Raw genomic sequence first — 25,278 nt, 5'->3', positions numbered from 1 at the left:
TATAGGCCTAACCACTTTATGTGCGGTGAAGTACGTCATGTGGTGACGTCGCATGTCCAACATTTGTCATCCACTTTTGGGTTACTTCCCAACATTTGCGACCCCATGTGTGTTCTATTAAATTACAAGCCTCAGCATCATCTATTGATAAAAATCACTGCATATACCTAACACAGTTAAAGCCAAGTTATTCGCCCTCAGTGTCTTTATTTTGGCGTAATTTACTTATTGCTTTTGAACAGAATATGAGTAAACTTGTAGGTGATTTAGCACATAGAGCTACCATCTCCGGTAACAACAAAGGCACTGCCCAGTTGGGCACTGTACTGAAGAGAGTTTGGATGACAGTTACAGTTACATAATTCCGTGCTGCTTCAACTCTATGTGAGTCTTCAGTCTCATTGGATGACAAAGTGGTGGCATACAAGTCTGTTGACAACACATGACTAGGTGTGTTCAGCGTTTGTGAGATCTGGAGAAAATCTTGGTCTGTGCAACAGTTGAAAAGCCTCTGTGTTGAGGTAGGTCAGAACAGCCTCAGAAACATGTCACCCTGTGTTATCTTGTTGGAAGTTGTCAAAAACTTATCTGCTGCTGCTCAGACTACTGGCTATGCAAACCAGAGTTGATCATGTTGTGTGCACAGTGCCACTCTACACAGTCACATGGCATGTGGGCTCATATGTACAGAATCTAACAATGCCCTCTCTCGTCAGAATCATCTCACACTGATCCATCTGCCATGATGCTGTATACAGATCTGAGACTTTTCTCAAAAGATGACTTGGTGCCATTCCTGTATCCAGTGTTATCTTCAGGTGCAGCACTGTTGCCGCACCACTCTGTGATACCTCGTCAATGGAAACATCAACAATGGTCGCCGTGTTGGTAGTCCATGGTGCTGCTGTCATTACCTTCATATTATTTACACCTTAACTCTGCTTTGGGGCAAGCATCTTGGGAAGTCCTTAAGTGCCAAGTGCTATGCTGATGATGGAAAATACTCTCTGTGGTGGTCAACATTAGTCCTCTTATAATGATCAGCCAGCTCTGAGGCCACTGGGGTATGGTACTCCCTGTGAGTAACACAACTCTATGGCTGGACTTTCCATTAGGCAGGAAATGTTTCCGCTGTCCGGGGAAGGGGGTTTCTGGAAGATGCAATAACATGTTTCAAAACATTCTTGGGAACCACAGCCCAAATTTCCCATTTACTTCTTACTCGCCTGTTCTGACACACTTGGGACATGAGAACAAAGTTTCAGAACTCTTTCCACTTACACTAGCCTGTGAGCTGGCTGGCCCAGATTTTACAAATCTGGTGGAAACAAAAGTTACAATTATATTATTGCCAGTGGAGGGTCGTTTGCACCATGCCCTGCAATTGGCTGTAGGAGCAGGGAGAGAGCATCTCAACCAAGTGTAGGAAGGAAGTTAAGGGAAATTCGAGAGGAAACTCTTGGGTCAACACATTCAAATAACACACTATTATTGAAGAGACAGCACTGCACTACCACTGGGTTCAGAGTTCTGTGACTTGAACAAATTTCACTGATGAGTAGTTGAGGCATGGTCACATCAATCTAAGATGCATACTGGTAAATGTTCTGAGGCTATTTTCGTAAACAGGTCCTGTTAGGATAAGAATTTCCATATGGACAAGCTGAGACATCATGAAAGCTCCTACAAAAGAGACCGTTTACTATTTCTGTGACAATTTACAAATTCCAAGATTGGACCGATAAGTAATGAACGGATTGTCCCGTTCGGATCGCTAGGGAGAATGCACCCTGTACTAATCTGGGAAGCATTGCAACAGATTTCTATAGCACGTTAAGAGGGGGACTTGGCTGTTATTTACATGGCCATGTGACATCAGTATAACATTGAGAACATTTTGCAGTGGTGCATCAGCCACACTGGGTAGGTAAACGCTAGACGCAACTTGCATGCCCCATTATGATGGCTAGGAACAAAGCACTGTGTGCTATTCTGGGAAGCATTGGAACAGATTCCTATAGTGCGACTTGTGACATCAGTATCCACAGGTAGAGAGGTATTGAGCCAACGAAGGTGCCTAGGTGAACATGTATTTCGACAGGTATTTCTCAGGTGTCACGTATGAAAGGGATGCTGCTGCCTCATCCTTGCAGGACCCGAACTGCCACCTGTGTGTGGCTTCTGCAGCTGACGGCCGTGTCGTCACTTTGGGTGGGGGAGGGGGGGGGCACCGGTGCATCCTGACTCCTTGGACCGTGTACAGTAGCATCCTGTGCAGTCTAGTGGACAGGGGACAGTGGGTGGTGCATGCTTCACAATTGAAAGATTTTTAACTGTGTGTAATTATGTGCGATGTGTGTTTCATGATGGTATTCCTTGCACAATTGAAATAAAAAAGAAATGCAGTCGATGTAATTACTTCTCATAAGACCTGCATCTTTCCCGATGCCAGAGAATGATGAGCAAGAGAAATCCAAGCCCCGAAAAACTGATTTTTTATAAAAAAAAAAAGAAAAAAAACAGTATACCCTTGAATTTCCCCTTCATGAGATACTTCCTCTCCACCTCAGAGCCGCCAATTTCCAGGTAAAGGAGGGGAGGGGGGCAGCGATGGGGTGGCGGGGGTAGTGATCGAAAATTCTTTTAATAAATAAATAAACTATATTTCACACACTGCCTTGAATCCTATAAATTGTTTAAAAACGCAATTTTCCACCCATTGTCTAAATTGTTGAAACAATATTTCATACACAGCAATCGATTTCGGGACGAATTCTTTAACTAAATAAAGTATATACCATACACTGCCATAAATAACTAAACAATATTCTATACATTGTCTAAATTGTTTAAACAATATTCCATACACTGCAATTGAATTCCCTCTAAATGACCAATCAGCTGAGTCTTTTTCCTGCCAATTTCCAGGAGGGGTGTGGGAGGTTTGCCAGATGGGGAGAGGTTAATTAATTGATCAATTTAATTAAATAGTCAATCAAATTGATAAGAGTGTGAGAAGCTATTCTAATAACTCAGACCTGAAAGTGAACCTGAAGCAGCGAGGGGGACGGGGTGGGTTGGACGTTTCCTGAGGGGGTGAGCGAGGGGACAGGGAACAATAGGTTAAGGACTTGTCAATCAAAAGGAAGGATCCTTTTAGCAGAACAATAGGTTAAGTACCTGTCAGTCAAAGGAGAACAATAGGTTTGCCCCTTAGTGCATACCTGCCCCAGGTGTAGGCAGCCAGCACTAACATTGTGCTCATGCCGCCCTTGATCCACTACCAACCATACTTACTCTTGCACTTCCTTCACTGACTGAAATTGACGTCTACTCATGACCTCAGGAAGGTCGCCAAAGATGTGAAAATCACACAGTGAAAGGTTCAGGCTGTACACAGGATGTTCCAATGTTTCACAACCAAATTGCTGAAACAACCCTTCACCTGACGCAGTGTCAGGGCAGGTGTTTTCGTGCAACACGATGATACTGTCAACAGCATTCCTGGAAGTTCTGACTTCAAGGTACATGACAGTTACTGGAAAGTGTCTTCATAGCACTAGGCACTGATTGTGGTTCCATATTTGAGGAACTCTACGAGCAGAGGGCCCTTGCAGTCAAAGAAGCATGTCATTATGAACTTACCGCAACTTGTATGAACAGTTTCGATATCTTTGGCGGCGGGGGAGGAGGGGGTGTCGGATGTTTTCATTGCCGGCTTTGCTGCTTGCTCTCAGGCTGTCGAACGGAATCATCTGATTGCACGATAATACCCGTCACCACACTGCCAATCGGATGAAGGCTATGCTTTAGCAATTTGGCTGGGAAACACTGCAATATCCTCCGTCCAGACATGTGTGGACGTCAGTTTCAGTCAGACGAAGTAGTGTAAGAGGGATTGCAGTTGTGGATCTGTCAGTGGCTGACCATGTTCCGCTGTCGTTTTGTTTCCCTGTCGGATAAGTGTCTTAAGGCATGTGGTGAATTCTTTTGAATGGAACTGTTCCATGATCTCGTTGTGCAGGTGTTAGGTTTACATTTGACTGCCACTCATAATAACGAATCGCAATGGGCAATGAACCTTGGGGAGACTTAGGAAAGGCTGGGCTACCTGTCCTGAGAACACTTGCGTTCAACAGTGGCCAGGTCTAGCCAACCGCAATTAGTTGCCTGTCGCCCCGCTGGGATGCGTTACGTGCTGCAGATCGTTGTTCACTGTGCAGATGCTGACTTAAACATCAATGTAAGACGTAATGTGACAAAGAAGAAGTGGCGCCACCATTACACTACTTCCTCATGTTCACTGGCAGAAGGCAAGAGCCCATCTGTCAATGGTGATGTGCACTCCTATGAGGCTACGTCCCCTACCAAGGGGTCACTTTTCTGTACCTAAGTACAGGTACGAGAAGATGGTGGCCAACGATTGTGGTAGTGAGTCGTCAGGAGTACAATAGAGGATATAAGTGTAATAAAGCAGGCCTGTTCAGGAGGTGGCTAGGCGAGCACCAACAATCGAACTCGCTCGCCGCGTTCGTGGTTAGAATGGGATGGTCCGACACCAGTATGTAGCGCAGGAGAAGTGCAACCTGGGCGCTGTCCTCAGAGTAGGACTGTTGAAAAAAAATCGATATCTTCCCCAGAAAACATCGATACATATCGGCAAGATTTCATCCAACGATGCATCGGTATCGAAATGGCCATATCGAGTGCCGACTTTTTTATTTTATAATAATTTTTTTTCGCAAATTTCCGTAAATATATGAAATTGTTTTTCTGGTATTGTAGTAGAACACAGTATTACTTTCACTGTGTAAAAGTGTCCATTGACGAGAGATTAAATTGGAAGAAACACATTGATGATCTGCTGAAACGTTTGAGTTCAGCTACTTATGCAATAAGGGTATTTGCAAATTTTGGTGATAAATGTGGTGTCACCGCCAGACACCACACTTGCTAGCTGGTAGCCTTTAAATCGGCCGCGGTCCATTAGTATACGTCGGACCCGCGTGTCGCCACTGTCAGTGATAGCAGACCGAGCGCCACCACACGGCAGGTCGAGAGAGACGTACTAGCACTCGCCCCACTTGTACAGCCGACTTTGCTAGCGATGCTACACTGACCGATACGCTCTCATTTGCCGAGACGATAGTTAGCATAGCCTTCAGCTACGTCATTTGCTACGACCTAGCAAGGCGCCATAGCATTTGATATTGACATTATAACATGTACCGTCAAGAGCGATGAACACCAATTGTGGATTAAAGTTAAGTATTATATCAACTACGTACTTTATTTGCTAGACTCAAATCCTTTAACTGTTCCAGACCTCGCGCCAGTCAGCGTGTAAATAAACGCGTGCATTTCGGCCTCCTCTAGCAACACAGTGTTGGCTCTTCTGCCAACACTTCAATAAACGTCTTAGTAAATTAGCTTACTACGCCTATTTTCACTCATTGCTTGCATATGGTATCATATTTTGGGGTAATTCATCACTGAGGAATAAAGTATTTATTGCACAAAAGCGTGTAATCAGAATAATAGCTGGAGTCCACTCAAGATCATCCTGCAGACATTTATTTAATGATCTAGGGATATTCACAGTAGCTTCTCAGTATATATACTGTCTTATGAAATTTGTTATTAACAACCAAACCCAATTCAAAAGTAATAACAGTGTGCATAACTACAATACGAGGAGAAAGGATGATCTTCACTATTCAAGATTAAATCTAACTTTGGCACAGAAAGGGGTGAATTATACTGCCACTAAAGTCTTTGGTCACTTACCAAATAGTATCAAAAGTCTGACAGATAACCAACAAGTATTTAAGAAGAAATTAAAAGAATTTCTGGATGACAACTCCCTCTACTTCATAAAGGAATTTTTAGATATAAATTTAAAAAAAAGAAAAAAATTAAAAAAAAAAACAAAAAAATAAAAAAGTTGTTATATTAACTTAATTATGTTGTTAAATTAACTTAATTATGTCATGTATTGGAAAATTTTACTCGTTCCACATCATTACGAAATATTGTATTCATGATCCATGGAACTAGTATTAATCTAATCTAATGAAGGAGTCTTACTACTTTTTGAGCTGAATCACACCCAGTCTTTCTGTTTGACTGTGTGAAGCAAGTATAGGTGGCACAAAGTAAACACATCAAAAAACGAAGTGTCCAGGCGTCTCGGAGTGAACCAAAGCGATGTTGTTTGGACATGGAGGAGATACAAAGAGAGACACGAACTGTCGATGACATGCCTAGCTCAGGCCGCCAAAGGGCTACTACTGTAGTGGATGACTTCTACCTACGGATTATACCTCGGAGGAACCCAGACAACAATGCCACCATACTGAATAATGCTTTTCGCACGGCCACAGGACGTCATGTTAAGGCTCAAACTCTGCGCAATTGGTTGCCCGATGCACAACTTCACTCCCGACGCCCATGGCGAGGTCCATCTTTGCAACCACGACACTATGCAATGCGGTAAAGATGGGCCCAACAACGTACCACATGGACCGCTCAGGATTGGCATCACGTTCTCTTCACCGATGAGTGTCGCTTATGCCTTCAACCAGACAATCGCCAGAGACGTGTTTGGAGGCAACACTGTCAGGCTGAACGCCTTAGACACACTGTCCAGCGAGTGCAGTAAGGTGGGGGTTCCCTGATGTTTTGGGGTGGCGTTATGTGGGGCCGACGTACTTCGCTGGTGGTCATGGAAGGTGCCTTAACGGCTGTGCGATACGTGAAAGCTATCCTCCGACCGATAGTGTCCCACCATATCGGCAGCATATTGGCGAGGCATTCGTCTTCATGGGCGACAATTCGCGTCCCCATCATGCTCATCTTGTGAATGACTTCTTTCAGGATAACGCTATTACTTGACTAGAGTGACCAGCTTGTTCTCCAGACATGAACCCTATCGAACATGCCTGGGAGAGACTGAAAAGGGATGTTTATGGACGACGTGACCCACCAACCACTCTCAGGGATTTACGCCGAATCGCCATTGAGGAGTGGGACAATCTGGACCAACAGTGCCTTAATGAACTTGTGGATAGTATGCCACAACGAATAAAGACATGCATCAATGCAAGAGGACATGTTACTGGGTAACAGAGGTACCGGTGTGTACAGCACTCTGGACCACCACCTCTGTAGGCCTCGCTGCATGGTGGTACAACAGGCAATGTGGGTTTTCATGAGCAATAAAAAAGGCGGAAATGATGTTTATGTCGATCTCTGTTCCAATTTTCTGTACAGGTTCCGGAATTCTCGGAACCGAAGTGATGCAAAACCTTTGTTGATGTGTGTAGTAGTCCGAATGCTGGAACTGTAATGTTTAACTTCACCACGCAATTTTAACACTATAGCTGCGTTCGCAGAAATGAAAAAAACAGGGAAGTCGATAAGAAGTGTTCTGGACAAATCCAATATCTGACGAAACCGAACGACGCAATCATCGGATATCTTTTATTGTGCCACTTACATGCAGTTACCATTGTTAGCAAAGTGGTTATCGCCAAGTGTGAACATGCATCGTTTTCCTTTGAAAGCCTGTTTTAAGGGGGATAAATAGGCTGATGTACGGAATATCTAATAATAAATCAATACTTAAATACACACCTCTAAAACCAGCTCTATATTTGCAGTGTGCAGCCGATATTTTTATAGGCCGGTACGTCGATAATTATTCGGATTCCCGATATTTTAAAAATATCAAAAGTCCTTCTTCAGAGGAATGACTAAGCGTTAGGTTCTTGGCAGTTTTTAGACGGGAGTGTGTACGTTGTGTTCCATTTTATACACGGGTTCGAAAGTGCACACCTTAAGAACTATGAGCGCTTGTTCAACTACGCTACTGTGAAACTTATCCTTTCTACTGAAGACATGCAGATAGTTCTTAAGGCATGCACTTTATAGGCCCTGTTTACCAGACATTTTTTCCTGTTTGAGTTCACATTACCACCTTTCAAAATATGGAAAGCGAAGAGCTTGTTGTAGAAGAGATTTGTTTCACAGTATCGAATATGATCAAGGAATCATAACTCTTCAGATGAATTTTAGAGCTTTTGCCTCGAATGATGGTTCCTGTCATATCCCTGAATATTGACCATTCCTCCTTGGAAACGGGTTATACTTATGGCGCAACGATCACAACGAAAAAAATTCAATTTACAAGGACGTCTCAGTACCTTCCGTGCACACGATTTGGCGCACTTGGAAGACAAAGAGTGAAAAGCGGAAGTGCAACTAAAGAAAGCAGTGTTGTGCGATGTGGTTTTCATCATGCTGGCGCAGAGAAATTGACGTCTGAATAATTTTTGGCAACATCTTCACTATGGAAATACGTTTTTCTTTTCAGGACAAGCACTCAACAAAGGCATTTGCAATTGGAGCAAGTTAGCATATTGCTTTTCAGATGGCAGAACATTGCCCAGTTTCACTGAAGCAGGATTTATAAAGACACGTTTAGTCCCTGCAGTTAGAGCCTTTAAGAATCTCAGGCCGTTAGTTTCTGTCGTCCAACCTTTTAACATCTACATATACAGGGTGGTCCATTGATAGTGACCGAGCCAAATATCTCATGAAATAAACATCAAACGAAAAAACTACAAAGAACGAAACTCGTCTAGCTTGAAGGGGGAAACCAGATGGCGCTATGGTTGGCCCACTAGATGGCGCTGCCATAGGGCAAACGGATATCAACTGTTTTTCTTTTAAAAAGGAGCCCCCATTTTTTACTACATATTGGTGTAGTCCGTAAAGAAATATGAATGTTTTAGTTGGACCACTTTTTTCGCTTTGTGATAGACGGCGCTGTAATAGTCACAAACGTATAAGTACGTGGTATCACGTAACATTCCACCAGTGCGGACGGTATTTGCTTCGTGATACATTACCCGTGTTAAAATGGACCGTTTACCAATTGCATATCGTGTTGATGTATGGCTATTGTGATCAAAATGCCCAACGGGCGTGTGCTATGTATGCTGCTCGGTAGCCTGGACGACATCATCAAAGTGTCCGGACCGTTCGCTGGATAGTTACGTTATTTCACGAAACAGGAAGTGTTCAGCCACATGTAAAACGTCAATCACTACCTGCAACAAATGATGATGCCCAAGTAGGTGTTTTAGATGCTGTCGCGGCTAATCCGCACATCAGTAGCAGACAAATCGCGTGAGAATCGGGAATCTCTAAAACGTCGGTGCTGACAATGCTACATCAACATCGATTGCACCCTTACCATATTTTAATGCACCAGGAATTGCATGGCGACGACTTTGAACATCGTGTACAGTCCTGCCACTGGGCACAAGAGAAATTACGGGACGAGGACAGATTTTTTGCACGCGTTCTATTTAGCGACGAAGCGTCACTCACCAACAGCGATAACGTATACCGGCATAATATGCACTATTGAACAACGGAAAATCCACGATGGCTGCGACAAGTGGAACATCAGCGACCTTGGAAGGTTAATGTATGATGCGGCATTATGGGAGGAAACATAATTGGCCCCCATTTTAGCGATGGCAATCTAAATGGTGCAATGTATGCTGATTTCCTACGTAATGTTCTACCAATGTTACTACAAGATGTTTCACTGCATGACAGAATGGCGATGTACTCCCAACATGATGGATGTCCGGCACATAGCTCGCGTGCGGTTGAAGCGGTATTGAATAGCATATTTCATGACAGGTGGATTGGTCGTCGAAGCACCATGCAATGGCCCGCACTTGCACCGGATCTGACGTCCCCGGATTTCTTTCTGTGGGGAATGTTGAAGGATATTTGCCATCGTGATCCACCAACAACGCCTGATAACATTCGTCAGCGCATTGTCAATGCATGTGCGAACATTACGGAAGGCGAACTACTCGCTGTTGAGAGGAATGCCCTTACACGTATTGCCAAATGCATGGAGGTTGACGAACATCATTTTGAGCATTTATTGCATTAAAGTGGTATTTACAGGTAATCATGCTGTAACAGCTTGCGTTCTCAGAAATGTTAAGTTCACAAAGGTACATGTATCACATGGGAACGACCGAAATAAAATGTTCAAACGTACCTACGTTCTGTATTTTAATTTAAAAAAACTACCTGTTACCAACTGTTCGTCTAAAATTGTGAGCCATATGTTTGTGACTATTACAGCACCATCTATCAAAAAGCGAAAAAAGTGGTCCAGCTAAAACATTCATATTTCTTTACGTACTACACGAATATGTAATAAAAAATGGGGGTTCCTATTTAAAAAAAACGCAGTTGATATCCGTTTGACCTACGGCAGCGCCATATAGCGTGCCAACCATAGCGCCATCTGGTTTCCCCCTTCAAGCTAGACAAGTGTCGTTCTTTGTAGTTTTTCGTTTGACGCTTATTTCGTGAGATATTTGGCCCGGTCACGATCAGTGGACCACCCCGTATAGATGAGTGATACTGCACACAACCAATTAAATGTACCATTGTAGTAAGTAAATAACAACTTTCTAAAACAACTCAAAGTAAAACAAAATTATTCTTATTGTTTATGGCAGCTATTGTACATTGACTTTAGTATGATGTTAAATAAATAACAGATTTTATTTCCTGTTCACACATTATTAATAGTGCACAAATTATTAATTGGAAACAAAAGAAAAAGGGTTAGAATTAAGTATTGAGAACACATTTTCCAAACACTATGTTTATTATGATTTTACTTTCCATTCCCTTCTCCTAAGTGAAGCAAACTCATTGATTATGTCACTGAAAAATTTATTAACTGTGCCGTATTCTATCGACAAGATACCAGAATCTGACAGTTTGCTTCATCTATGTTTTACTTTGAGTTGTTTTTAAATCACCTTAAATTTTGTAAAACTGCGTTGATAAGATACGAAAGCCATTGGAATTATCGTAGATATTATTTAAGCTATTTCGGTGGTTGGTGAGGCATCTCGTAACCTATACTTTGAATTTTTAAATTTCCAAATGGGAACCTGTATTAGTTCATTAACAGTTGTCTCTGCTGCAATTCGAAAGCCGCCATTGCGTTAACTAGCTCAGCTATATCGATATTTCTGCTACATCGGGCACTAAAATCTGCTGCATATTTTTCTAAATAAGACACAGTTGTCATTTAAGACGTTCCCGACAAAAAATTAAAGTGACATGAAATGTTGTCTTATATGTGAGGTTTGTTTCCCATTTTAGTTGTTATTCTATCAGATACATATCTCCATGATCAAGCTCTTTCAAGCATTCCAACTTAAACAATTTCACTGCAATCTTTAGTTGGCAGAAAGCAGAAAAAATCGAAAGCCTTCAGGAAGTAGCATATTTGCGTCAGCTCCCACTCGCCAACATTTGAAATCTACAGTCGGCCGTGGTGGCCAAGCGTTTCTAGGCGCTTCAGTCCGGAGCCGCGCGACTGCTACTGTCGCAGGTTCGAATCTTGTCTCGGGCATGGCTGTGTGTGATGTCCTTAGGTTTAAGTAGCTCTAAGTCTAGGGGACTCCTCAGATGTTAAATCCCATAGTGCTCAGAGCCATTTGAGATCTACAAATACTGCCACGAATATAGAAGAAAAAAACTCCATTATCGAACATGAGCTAGCTATGTAGGCGCAGTTCACTACTGACAAGTCCCATGTGTCGTTTGTTCGGTAGTAGTCATTTCTCTCCGATGCTCATTCGAAGGAAAGACTATGACAATAGCGTGCGTTTTCATTTTCGTGCCGAAACAAGGGCTGCTTCTCGCCGGTGGAAGTCAGGTATACGTGGAGCAGGAGAATTCACTTACCCCTCTTGGCTACCAGTAGTTCTTAAATCGTCTCTCTCTCTCTCTCTCTCTCTCTCTCTCTTTGTTCCTCTGTCGGTTTTTGCTCCCATTCTGTGCCTGTATCCTTGGCTGGGCTAATCTCACCATGGCCACGGTACGGGCCTCGGGGATAGGGGAGGGAGGAGGAGGCAGCCTGCTCTGCCCCTCGCTGGCCCCTTTGGTGTTAAACACACACGTTCATGAGGGGACCGTTATCCGTCCATGACCAACCGATTTTCTCATGGGAACAGGCTGCAAGGATATAGAATCTGAGCTGCAGCAGATCAACGAACTGTCCCAGTTGCCGGCACTCATACCTGCCTGGCGCGTATGCCATCCGTTAACAGGCCACAAGTGTGAGAATGACGCAGCGGAGCAGTCGTTTAACGTATTCCTGGGACGTGGCCGGCGACGTCTGGTTTGACGTAAGCCAGTTATAGGTTACTTATCGAAGCTTTAATAATAGCAACAGACAGAATGTCTATTTTATAGTGTTTCTTCTAGAAGAAAATAACGCTTCTACCACAGTTGCAAGCGGTACCCCTAAGTTATTTTCATTTCATTTAAATAATATTTGCAACCGTCCCCCCCCCCCCCAAGAACCATGGACCTTGCCGTTGGTGGGGAGGCTTGCGTGCCTCAGCATTACAGATACCCGTACCGTAGGTGCAACCACAACGGAGGGGTATCTGTTGAGAGGCCAGACAAATGTGTGGTTCCCGAAGAGGAGCAGCAGCCTTTTCAGTAGTTGCAGGGGCAACAGTCTGGATGATTCACTGATCGGCCTTGTAACACTAACCAAAACGGCCTTGCTGTGCTGGTACTGCGAACGGCTGAAAGCAAGGGGAAACTACGGCCGTAATTTTTCCCGAGGGCATGCAGCTTTACTGTATGGCTAAATGATGATGGCGTCATCTTGGGTAAAATATTCCGGAGGTAAAATAGTCCCCCATTCGGATCTCCGGGCGGGGACTACTCAGGAGGACGTCGTTATCAGGAGAAAGAAAACGCTTTCTACGGATCGGAGCGTGGAATGTCAGATCCCTTAATCGAGCAGGTAGGTTAGAAAATTTAAAAAGGGAAATGGATAGGTTAAAGTTAGATATAGTAGGAATTAGTAAAGTTCGGTGGCAGGAGGAACAAGACTTTTGGTCAGGTGAATACAGGGTTATACATACAAAATCAAATAGGGGTAATGCAGGAGTAGGTTTAATAATGAATAAAAAAATAGGAGTGCGGGTAAGCTACTACCAACAGCATAGTGAACGCATTATTGTGGCCAAGATAGACACGAAGCCCACGCCCACTACAGTAGTACAAGTTTATATGCCAACTAGCTCTGCAGATGACGAAGAAATTGATGAAATGTATAATGAGATAAAAGAAATTATTCAGGTAGTCAAGGGAGACGTAAATTTAATAGTCATGGGTGACTGGAATTCCGTGGTAGGAAAAGGGAGAGAAGGAAACGTAGTAGGTGAATATGGATTGGGGCTAAGAAATGAAAGAGGAAGCCGCCTGATAGAATTTTGCACAGAGCACAACTTAATCATAGCTAACACTTGGTTCAAGAATCATAAAAGAAGGTTGTATACATGGAAGAAGCCTGGAGATACTGATAGGTTTCAGATAGATTACATAATGGTAAGACAGAGATTTAGGAACCAGCTTTTAAATTGTAAGACATTTCCAGGGGCAGATGTGGACTCTGACCACAATCTATTGGTTATGATCTGTAGATTAAAACTGAGGAAACTGCAAAAAGGTGGCAATTTAAGGAGATGGGACCTGGATAAACTGAAAGAACCAGAGGTTGTACAGAGTTTCAAGGAGAGCATAAGGGCACAATTGGCAGGAATGGAGGAAAGAAATACAGTAGAAGAAGAATGGGTAGCTCTGAGGGGTAAAGTAGTGAACGCAGCAGAGAATAAAGTAGATAAAAAGACGAGGGCTGCTAGAAATCCTTGGGTAACAGAAGAGATAATGAATTTAATTGATGAAAGGAGAAAATACAAAAATGCAGTAAATGAAGCAGGCAAAAAAGAATACAAACGTCTCAAAAATGAGATCGACAGGAAGTGCAAAATGGCTAAGCAGGGATGGCTAGAGGACAAATGTAAGGATGTAGAGGCTTATCTCACTAGGGGTACGATAGATACTGCCTACAGGAAAATTAAAGAGACCTTTGGAGAAAAGAGAACCACTTGTATGAATATCTAGAGCTCAGATGGAAACCCAGTTCTAAGCAAAGAAGGGAAAGCAGAAAGGTGGAGGCAGTATATAGAGGGTCTACACAAGGGCAATGTATTTGAGGACAATATTATGGAAATGGAAGAGGATGAAGATGAAATGGGAGATATGATACTGCGCGAAGAGTTTGACAGAGCACTGAAAGACCTGACAAGGGAACCTCCCCATCGCACCCCCCCCCCCCCCCCCCAGATTTAGTTATAAATTGGCACAGTGGATAGGCCTTGAAAAACTGAATACAGATCAATCGAGAAAAAAGGAAGAAGTTGTGTGGAACTATGAAAAAAAATAAGCAAAATATACAAACTGAGTAGTCCATGCGCAAGATAAGCAACATCAATGAGAGTATTAGCTCAGGAGCGTCGTGGTCCCGTGGTTAGCGTGAGCAGTTGCGGAACGAGAGGTACTTGGCTCAAGTCTTCCCTCGAGAGAAAAGATAATTTTTTATTTTTATTTTCAGACAACTATTATCTGTCCGTCCGTCCGTCCGTCCGATGCGAGGTAACTGCGCCGTAGTATGGGAACGCTACACCTAAACAAACACACGACGTCAGTCGACTACAGTGCACGGAAGAGAGAGTATTCCTGTTAACGAGGCTCCCTGGCTGGCAGTTGACTATTCGCTACTTTGGACGAGAGTGCATTAAATACGTGAGATATATTCCGTGAGCAATATGAATCCAGCAAAACACAGACACTAAACTTATTACAGTGAACAGAGACGTCAATGAACGAACGGACAGATCATAACTTTGCGAAAATAAAGAAAGTAAAATTTTCACTCGAGGAAAGACTTGAACCAAGGACCTCTTACTCAGCAGCTGCTGACGCTAAGCACGGGACCACGGCGCTCCTGAGCTTACATTGTCCTTGATGTTGCCTATCTTGCGCATGGACCACTCAGTTTGTATATTTTGCTTATTTTTTTCATAGTTCCACACAACTTCTTCATGTTTTCTCGATTAATCTGTGTTCAGTTTTTCAAGAACTATCCACTGTGCCAACTTATAACTAAATCTGAGGGGGGTGCGATGGGGTGGTTCCCTTGCGAGTAGAAACAAGGCCCCGGGAGTAGACAACATTCCATCAGAACTACTGACGGCCTTGGGAGAGCCAGTCCTGACAAAACTCTACCATCTGGTGAGCAAGATGTATGAGACAGGCGAAATACCCTCAGACTTCAAGAAGAATATAATAATTCCAATCCCAAAGAAAGCAGGTGCTGACAGATGTGAAAATTACTGAACTATCAGTTTAATAAGTCACGGATGCAAAATACTAACGCGTATTCTCTACAGACGAATAGAAAAACTGGTAGAAGCTGACCTCGGGGAAGATCAGTTTGGATTCCGTAGAAATATTGGAACACGTGAGGCAATACTGACCCTACGACTTATCTTAGAAGCTAGATTAAGGAAAGGTAAACCTACGTTTCTAGCATTTGTAGACTTAGAGAAAGCTTTTGACAATGTTGACTGGAATACTGTCTTTCAAATTCTGAAGGTAGCAGGGGTAAAATACAGGGAGCGAAAGGCTATTTACAATTTGTACAGAAACCAGATGGCATTTATAAGAATCGAGGGGCATGAAAGAGAAGCAGTGGTTGGGAAGGGAGTGAGACAGGGTTGTAGTCTATCCCCGATGTTATTTAATCTGTATATTGAGCAAGCAGTGAGGGAAACAGAAAAATTCGGAGTAGGTATTAAAATCCATGGAGAAGAAACAAAAACTTTGAGGTTCGCTAATGACATTGTAATTCTGTCAGAGACAACAAAGGACTTGGAAGAGCAGTTGAATGGAATGGACAGTGTCTTGAAAGGAGGGTAGAAGATGAACATCAACAAAAGCAAAACGAGGATAATGGAATGTAGTCGAATTAAGTCGGGTGATGCTGAGGGAATTAGATTCGGAAATGAGACACTTAAAGTAGTAAAGGAGTTTTGCTATTTGGGGAGGAAAAAAACTGATGATGGTCGAAGTAGAGAGGATATAAAATGTAGACTGGCAATGGCAAGGAAAGCGTTTCTGAAGAAGAGAAATTTGTTAACATCGAGTATAGATTTAAGTGTCAGGAAGTCGTTTCTGAAAGTATTTGTATGGAGTGTAGCCATGTATGGAAGTGAAACATGGACGATAACTAGTTTGGACAAGAAGAGAATAGAAGCTTTCGAAATGTGGTGCTAGAGAAGAATGTTGAAGATTAGATGGGTAGATTATATAACTAATGAGAAGGTACTGAATAGGATTGGGGAGGAGTTTGTGGCACAACTTGACTAGAAGAAGGGATCGGTTGGTAGGACATGTTCTGCGGCATCAAGGGATCACCAATTTAGTATTGGAGGGCAGCGTGGAGGGTAAAAATCGTAGAGGGAGACCAAGAGATGAATACACTAAGCAGATTCAGAAGGATGTAGGTTGCAGTAGGTACTGGGAGATGAAGAAGCTTGCACACGATAGAGTCGCATGGAGAGCTGCATCAAACCAGTCTCAGGACTGAAGATCACAACAACAACAACAATATTTGCAATTAGTTTCAAAGCTCTATAATGCTACACGTTGGACGCATGCGGGTGAATATTCTGCACGTGAATTCAGGAGCAATGTTAACATTTCTTTATTTTTTGTGGATAGTAGTGTCATTTAACCTTACTGAGGAACATGGTAAACCAACGAATGAAATTGATATCGACGAGCTACGAGTATTTTAAACAGAAATGCTACGATGTAGTAACTGCTAAATATCAAAATACGTACTTCAATTGTCATTTATTAACTTCCAACAATTTAAATAATTGAAAAAATCAAATAGATTATCTCCAGTCTGCTCACTGTATAGGATGACTTTTACATGGAAGACAACAGCAAAAATTCATTTTTTACGATGCTATTTATTTATTTATTTAAATATCGCCGTTACCGGTTTCGAACCGACAGGGTCATCTTCAGGCGGCTAGTTTACATTAAGATACATTTTAAAGTAGCTTTCGCTATTTGTTTTCCCAACTGATGAAATTTCCTTGGGGTCGTGGTGCCCTACTACCGAAACAAGACGTGAGACAACGTCTTTTTACTGTATTTGTGCTTCATGATATTAAGTGACGTAAACAAATTATTAAAGATAAGATGTTTCGGTTACTTACGATGAAAAAAACGCGCCATCACGTTCCAATGCAGGCTGGAACAAAGAAAAAGAAGAAGAAAAAGGACCTGCTCACTGTGTCTGCAGACTTTTAGTCGTTTAAGTCGACTGTAGTTCAAGGTGAGGTACAGGTTCGACGGGCGTTTCATAGGACGTGGAGGACGCATAAATTGGCCAGCCCGTTCTCCTGATCTTACACCTCTGGACTTCTTTCTGTGGGGTACGTTAAAGGAGAATGTGTACCGTGATGTGCCTACAACCCCAGAGGATATGAAACAACGTATTGTGGCAGCCTGTGGCGACATTACACCAGATGTACTGCGGCGTGTACGACATTCATTACGCCAGAGATTGCAATTGTGTGCAGCAAATGATGGCCACCACATTGAACACCTATTGGCCTGACATGTCGGGACACACTCTATTCCACTCCGTAATTGAAAACGGAAACCACGTGTGTACGTATACCTCACTCCTCATGGTAATGTACATGTGCGTCAGTGAAAAAGACCAATAAAAAGGTGTTAGCATGTGGACGTAATGTGCTGTTCCAGTCTCTTCTGTACCTAAGGTCCATCACCGTTCCCTTTGGATCCCTACGTAATTCGGTGCTCTCCGATACACACGATCGAACAGCGGAGGAGTGGTACTCAAGCGTCAACTTTAGGTTTCAATATGTCTGGATGTAATTAACATTTTACAATGCAACAAACGGCACTGATTACGTATTTGTTTATATGTTCAGATGTGCTAACAAAACTAACGGGGTTCCATTTAAAAAAACGTAAGTTTGTGTTAAAAAACATACTTCCGTGCATTTTTTTATGGTTTGTATTAACCAATTACACTAGCCCCTCTCCTCACGTTCGGTCTGTGGAATCAATTCGTCAGTATTTGATGTGGTTTACGAAATATATCCAGCGGTAACGTTAGGTGACTCACCCTGTATATAGAAAAGACAGTATATATACAAGGTGTACAACTTTGCTTCCGCCGTTTGCCTATAGGTGGCGACAACGGTAAGTAGCGGTCGAAAGAAACAGATCGCAGACGTCAGGCAGTTAGCTTGGACCTCGGTCAACATAACCTCATTCAAACATTGGTCGATTGGTGTCTGCATCATAAAGTTGTTCTTGATTGAAAATGTCAGTTTACGAGTCTAATTCTCGTCAGTTGCGATAGGTGTTACTGTTTTGTTTCAATATGAAGAAAACAGGGGCTGAGTCTCATCTAATGCTCTCAAGTACGTATGGTAAGGACGCTATTAGTCAAAGAAAGTGTCGTGAGTGGTTTCAACGCTTCAAGAACGGTGATTTTAACGTCGTAGACCGGCATAGTGGTGGAAGAGAAAATGTTTTCGGAGATGCAGAATTGGAGACATTGCCGAGTGAAGACTCGCGTCAAACTCGAGAAGAATTGGCACTATTACTGGGAGTGACACAGCAAGCCCTTTCAAAACGTCTCATGGCTATGGGCATGATTCAGAAAGAAGGAACTTGGGTCCCATGTGAGCTGAAACCAAGGGACGTTGAACGGCGTTTGTGTGTTTGTGAACAGTTGCTTCAGAGGCAAAAGCTAAAAAGGATTTCTGCATCGCATTGTGACCGGGGACGAAAAATGGGTTCGTTACGATAACGCTAATCGCAAAAAATCATGGAGATATCCCGGCCATGCTTCCAAGTCAATGGCCAAACCGAATGAATATTCACGGCTCCAAGATCATGCTCTGCATCTGGTGGGACCAGCTCGGCGTCGTGTATTATGAGGTGTTAAAATCAAGTGAAAAAAATCACAGGTGCTCGTTCTCGAACGCAATTAATGCGTTTGAGCAGAGCAGTAAAAGACGAACGGCCGCAATATAGCGAGAGGCCCGATAAAGTGATTTTGCAGCACGACAACGCTCGACCCCACGCTGCAAAAGAGGTCAAAACGTACTTGGAAATGTTAAAATGGGAAGTCCTACCCCAACCGCCATATTCTCCAGACATTGCTCCCTCTGATTATCACCTGTTTAGATCAATGGCGCATGGCCTGGCTGACCAACACTTCCGATCTCATGACGAAGTCACAAATTGGATGAATTCGTGGATCGCTTCTGAAGATGAACAATTTTTTCGACGAGGGATTCGTACACTGCCCGAAAGATGGGATAAAGTAATAGCCGGCGATGGACAATACTTAGAATGATACATGTGTAACCAATTTGTTTCATTAAAGCCTCAAATGTTGGGGAAAAAACGGCGGAAGCAAAGTTGTACACCTTGTAAACATTCCTATGAACGCAGGGCCTTTTCGAGATCATCTTTCCACAGAAACGACTTTTCATTCGAGCCCCCTCCCCGCCGCCTAGACTTACCTTACGTCCGGGGTAGCTTTTTTCGATTTTTTTAATCTTAAGACCTGTATCGAATTTCTAAACATTCTCTTAGGTAGACCTTCTCCCGGCCGACCACGGAAAGAGGGCTGACGTCCATAGACAGGCGTGACCACCGATTTCTACGCAACTTTTCTCTTGATCATTTAGAGGCAACAAAACAGGAGCAGTGTTCTTATTGTGTTTTCGTGTCTGAAGTAATCGTTTACACGTATTCAATCATTTCATCTATTCAGTTTTTGTCTATCTTTTATCAATGGGCAAAAGAAAGTGTGAGTTTAACGTTAACATGCAAGAGGAATACAAATTAATGAAATTGTGTAATTAGGTAACCATGAATGTGTCTACTGCACACTATGTACCGCAGAATTTCCTGTTACAAATAAATGAAAGGATGATATTAAAAACACGTGAAAACAGCTAAACATATGGGCGTTATAATGCTACTGCTTCTCCAAAACTTTGAAGCCAACGATGGGAAAAACAGTGATCTGGAGTGTGTTGTTGGAGATACTACATTTTCATACCACACTCCATTTTGGAAAATATTCATTTCTAGTGAAAAATACAACTGTATCGGCATAAATAAAGTTAATGTTTCAGTAGAAAGTTTCAATGCATTTCAAAACTTTTTCCTGAGTTGGACCTACAAGAATATGGTAATATGTCTCGAGTTAGACCTAAAAATCTGTACTTGTACGAACAACCATCAGCTGCATAATGGTATGACAACAATGAAAATTTGTGCCGGAGAGGACTCAAATCCAAACTTCCGTCTTATCGCTGTCTATCCGAGCACGATGCACGGCTAGAACCCAAACTTCCACATGTCATCAACCATTATGTCTACAATCTGTATTCTTACATCCATTACGTATAGATATGCATATATGTACAGACAAAATGGTGGACGACATAAGAAAGTTTGGTTCTTGGCGTGAGTCGTGCTCGGATTGCACAACGGTAAGGCAATCGTTCGCGATGAGGGGTAAATCCAAACTTCCGTCATTCCATTATGCAGCTGATGGTTGTTCATATTTGCAACTGCGAATACATTTGATGTGTTTCTTAACGGTTGTAGTCGCCGCTGTTTCTGTTCCTTCGGACATGCATGAATGTCAGAAGGCACAGTGCACAGTAATTCGAAATAACACAGGTTCTACAACACCGGATCGTATCTACGTGGTAAGCCTACCCCCCGCCCTGAGCCCTTGTCACTCGTGCATTTTCATTCTTGTCAGTTTGCGCTACTAATTGTAACCTTAACTGCAAAACGGAAACATGTCCAAAATTTTTCAAAATTAGTTTCATTGCATCAATGAAGTCCAATTGGGTAGTTGCATCGTTTACTGCAGATACGGAACTTGTTCGCAATCGATAAACCGGTCTATCAACAGGTATGATTCACCGCTTGCTGCAGAAAGAAAACACGTCCTGCACGCGTTCCCTTCCTGCTGTTCACAATTTGCGGATTTTGTTATTAGCAGAAAAAAGGAACGATATTACGCTGTTAATGAGATGATAGATCACGTATTGCATTCCTCGCAGAACAAAGACAAATTTAGTGTTGTTCTCACGAAAACAGATGGCTTTACAGATTACAATACTCCGTAGCCAAAATTATAGAAAAAATCCTTTCCTTATTAATAATTCTTATGGCAAATGTGTTCCATATTTTGCCCTGAGCATCAAGAATTTAGTGTCAGCAAAAATAATACACCTCAGGAGTAGGTCACGGTAAAAAAAAAAAAAAAAAAAAAAAAAAAAAAAAAAAACAAAAAACAAAAAAAAAACCAGCCTGCGAGCAGACAGCTATTATTTAAAGAACACTCACAACACTCCCAAGGAACCCGCGAGCAAAGCCAAACTACCCATAAAAATCTTAAAAATGGGCGAAATGGAAAAACATTTTATTTAAATTCGTTAAGAAAAAGTGCAATTTTTGAATAAATTTTGACATACCGACAACAAATATGGATGAAACACACAGAACATGTTTAAGTCCATGAATTCGTTTTGATGTAATAATGATTAACATGTGTTTAGTTTGAAGAAAATATGTAAAATAAATTTGTGTCCTCAAAATATAAGGCTTTTAATTCATATTCCACGTTGTTTATTGCAAAAAGAGAACATTTCCAGCTGCAAAAAAGAATAAAGCGTAAGTCGTTGATAAAACAGAACTGGATAAAAATTACATAAACTAATTTCCTCAGAACAACATACTTTTAGAGAAATATACAATAATTTTGGTTTACTGTTTTTAATAAAGCAGTTTTTTATCTCCCCTGAAAAATTTGTGAAATTGGACTTGTTCTCTTTCTGCAGTTAGTAGTTTAATTGTGATGCGCTCTGTATATAAATCTTGCACTTTGGCGCCACTGACGACCATCTCAGCTTGGCGCCCCAAGCCGGACTTGTGTCGCTTGGGCCTTAAAACCGGTACTGTCCGAACGACTAAAGTGGCCTGCACAAAATTATTTTATTGACAATACTAGTTTCTCATACCTTCAATATACTGAAGCAATGTTACATCATCAATAGTACTGACAAAAATTATCAGCTGACAACGTGGTTTTACAAGGTTGAGATCCCGAAAACCCAAAAGAAAGCGTGCGCTGTAATTATTTTACCTACTGCTTGCAAGCGACAGAAAGCAACGAAAAGAAGGAAATGGGTTGGAGTGGTTGAAAAATGGGAAAAATTGGTCGCATGTTAGTTTACTGACAAATAGGAACCACGTTCTCGAAAGATTTCACAAATTACTGTCCGAAGAGCCCTGCATCATACAATGAGTTATTAATGTTGATACGAGATTAAAAAAAAAAAAAAGAAGTAAAATATATTGATGAGAGAAGCGGTCGTATTCGACGATAGATAAAGAGCAACTTTCAGATTTCTGGCGACAGGCGGGGTCAATCGCATCCTCGACGTTTAGTTCTGTAATATAAGCAAACACAGTTAGTAAAATTCCGTGGAAACCTGTGAAGTAATTGCATATGCCTGGCTGGGATATGTTCAGGCAATTAGCGTTAAGCAATTTTCTTAAGTTCTGTGTTGATATGGTAAAAACTGACGCATTTCACAGACCTCTTACTAGTCATTGCAGATATATGACGTATTTTTCGGACTGGATGCGTTTTTTCAAATTGCTATATGATTCAAGAACCTTTACTATATTTTCAAATTAATAAAGTAGGCAGTGTCACAGGGAATCCTCCGTTGACCATACTTAAGTGGAATATACAATGATTACCTTTGCATTCGCCTATCAGAATGGTTTTGTTTTAAAAGACTACTCGAAAAACAATCTGATGTATGATATGCACAAAGGCAAATCGGAAATATAAACAGCGTACACTAATGCCTTGTGGCTGGTTCATGAAGATCTGTCAATATCTGAATGGAGAACATTGTCAAACTGCAAATACTTGACCTCGCACGTTCAGAATATATTGACAATACTGACAATATTTTGAGGGTCATCAATGGCGCTCGTCAATATTTCGGATATTACAATACGTCAATACGCTTCCTCAGATGGTCGGTATATTGAGAGACAATATTATTGAACGTGTGAGGGCCTCTGAATGGCTTTCTAATATTTGCTGTACTCAAACAACAACTATACTTGTTCTATAAACAAGACGCGCTAAAATCCGCAGCCACGCTGTACATAGTGTACCCGGGGATACGACAGAAACGATCATTCGAAGCAAAAAAATCTATTAAACATGGGCTCTAAAAGGCATATCTTAACAGCCACAATCACTTTTTCATTTTGATACTGTGAAACAAATCTCTTCTACAGTACTGCAATCTCTTTGTTTTCCATATTTTGGGAGCAGGTAGTATGGAACAAAACAAGGAAGTTCTCAGACTTTAGACTTCCTTGCTTCGAATGATCTTTCTCGACATAGCCCTGAATATTGATCATTCCTTCCGGGACACCTTATATAAATGGTCCAGTGAACTGTACGGAAATTCAGTCTGAGTTGCAGTTGTCGTACGTACCTGAGACCCAATCATGGGTTCACCCAGCTTGTGCATTTCCTTGAACACCCTCTGATACGGGTCCACGCTGAGGTAGACGGCCTCACAGAGTATCTGGCCATCTTCCAGAGGCGGCAGTTCCTCCTCCTCCAGTCTGAAGTTGTCGAGCTGCGGCTCGCCCTCAAAGTGGCGCGCCAGAACGAACTTGCGAGCCTTGACCATATCCGTTGTCGGGTCCGCACTCTAGCGCGCACAAACACTTGCTGAGTTGCTGCCGGCCCGGCGCTCGCTCGAGACTGGGAGGGGATCCGGAGGTAAGCGCCGCTGTTGCCATACTGCGCTGGCACTGCGACAGGCGCGCAGCATCTCAGTAAGGGGCTTGTTAAGGCAGGTCTTGCCTGGGCCCGGGTATGACACCCCTCCCCCTTCCCCTCCCCCCCTCACCACTCCCTCCTCTCGGGGTCACTGCCACCCTCACCAACAAAAAGACTGCCCTTGTATAGAATGACAATGTAATGAGCCAAACGAGAAACTGCGATAGAACGCCGATGAAACTACTGAAAACGAGCAGTGGATATAGTGAAACGGACACGCGAATGGCCGCAACAGTACATCTTGGGCTGTACAGGGTAACTAAAAACAATTCCACTGCGGAACAGATATTAAAAAAGGACCTCACAAAACCGGAAGCGGAACTGAAACGTGGTAAACTAACAGCGGAAGGCTAAATACTGCAATATACTAACGCGTTTCAAAGTATTTTATCGTGTATCTAGTCTATGCACATAGCAAGAAACAAAGTATCCGTCACGGACCACTGAGGATGCTTCACAAATGAAAGAAACGTAACCCGCTTGGGAGACATATCTAGTCGCACAGATGGACCTTCTTCACTTAGAGGTTAGCGACTTGGAACAGCAGAAAATACGAAAAACGCATCTGAATTGATCATTTTAGAAATAACTTAACTCACATTTTATGCAAAATGAGTTATTTACGTCCAGGTGTTCTTTAAGGGTAGCCGCAGCGTTATGTATAGAAACGACATAATTTCCAGTTACCTGTGTCTGTTTTTTATGTGTGGTAAGTTGTTTCTGCCGGCCGTTGTGGCCGAGCGGTTCTAGGCGCTTCAGTCTGGAACCGCGTGACCGCTACGGCCGCAGATTCGAATCCTGCCTCGGGCATGGATGTGTGTGGTGTCCTTAGGTTAGTTAGGTTTAAGTAGGTCTAAGTTCTAGGGGACTGATGACCTAAGAAGTTAAGTCCCGTAGTGCTCAGAGCCATTTAAGTTGTTTCTAATCTTAACGTGACTGCAATGTTGAATCTGTTGGCAGTGCTGTGTAATCTGTTTATTCTCGTAATAAGGTTTGTCATTATTGAACAGTTGGTTGTCTTCTAGACAGAATAGAACATTCTTGGTCTTGGTTATGTTACGTGATCGCAAGGGTGCTGGTTGACAGCAGTTTTGTTTTAAAGTTCTGTGATAAAGGAAAACTCCACAAAACGAAAGACGGATGGGAGAAATGAAGCTGAACATAAGAGTGAGGTAATTAAAAGAGCACGTGTTCAACAAAGTGAATACATAACTATTCAGGAAAGAACAATTCCGGAAAGAAAACAGATGAGAAATGCCACTGTATGAAAGCATGTTTTGTTAATGTTGATCTATTTCATCATATATCTTTATTAGAATTAATAA

The 25,278-nt window shown here is 42.3% G+C and overlaps 1 protein-coding gene across 1 annotated transcript in view; it reads right to left on the bottom strand.

Moving 5' to 3' along the window:
* The window catches only part of LOC126457152 (prostaglandin reductase 1-like), a 34,325-nt gene extending 10,457 nt beyond the window's left edge, over positions 1–23,868 (bottom strand). The window contains exon 1 of the mRNA XM_050093227.1: positions 23,601–23,868. Coding sequence (XP_049949184.1) covers positions 23,601–23,801 — 201 coding nt within the window. The 5' untranslated portion in view covers positions 23,802–23,868. The remainder of the gene's footprint in view (positions 1–23,600) is intronic.
* Between the last annotated feature and the right edge of the window lie 1,410 nt (positions 23,869–25,278).

This window comes from Schistocerca serialis, chromosome 1, assembly GCF_023864345.2.
Source record: "Schistocerca serialis cubense isolate TAMUIC-IGC-003099 chromosome 1, iqSchSeri2.2, whole genome shotgun sequence".
Taxonomy (NCBI): Eukaryota; Metazoa; Arthropoda; class Insecta; order Orthoptera; family Acrididae; genus Schistocerca; species Schistocerca serialis.
Note: the sequence above shows the minus strand (reverse complement) of the source record. Positions and strands in the feature narration are given on the sequence as shown.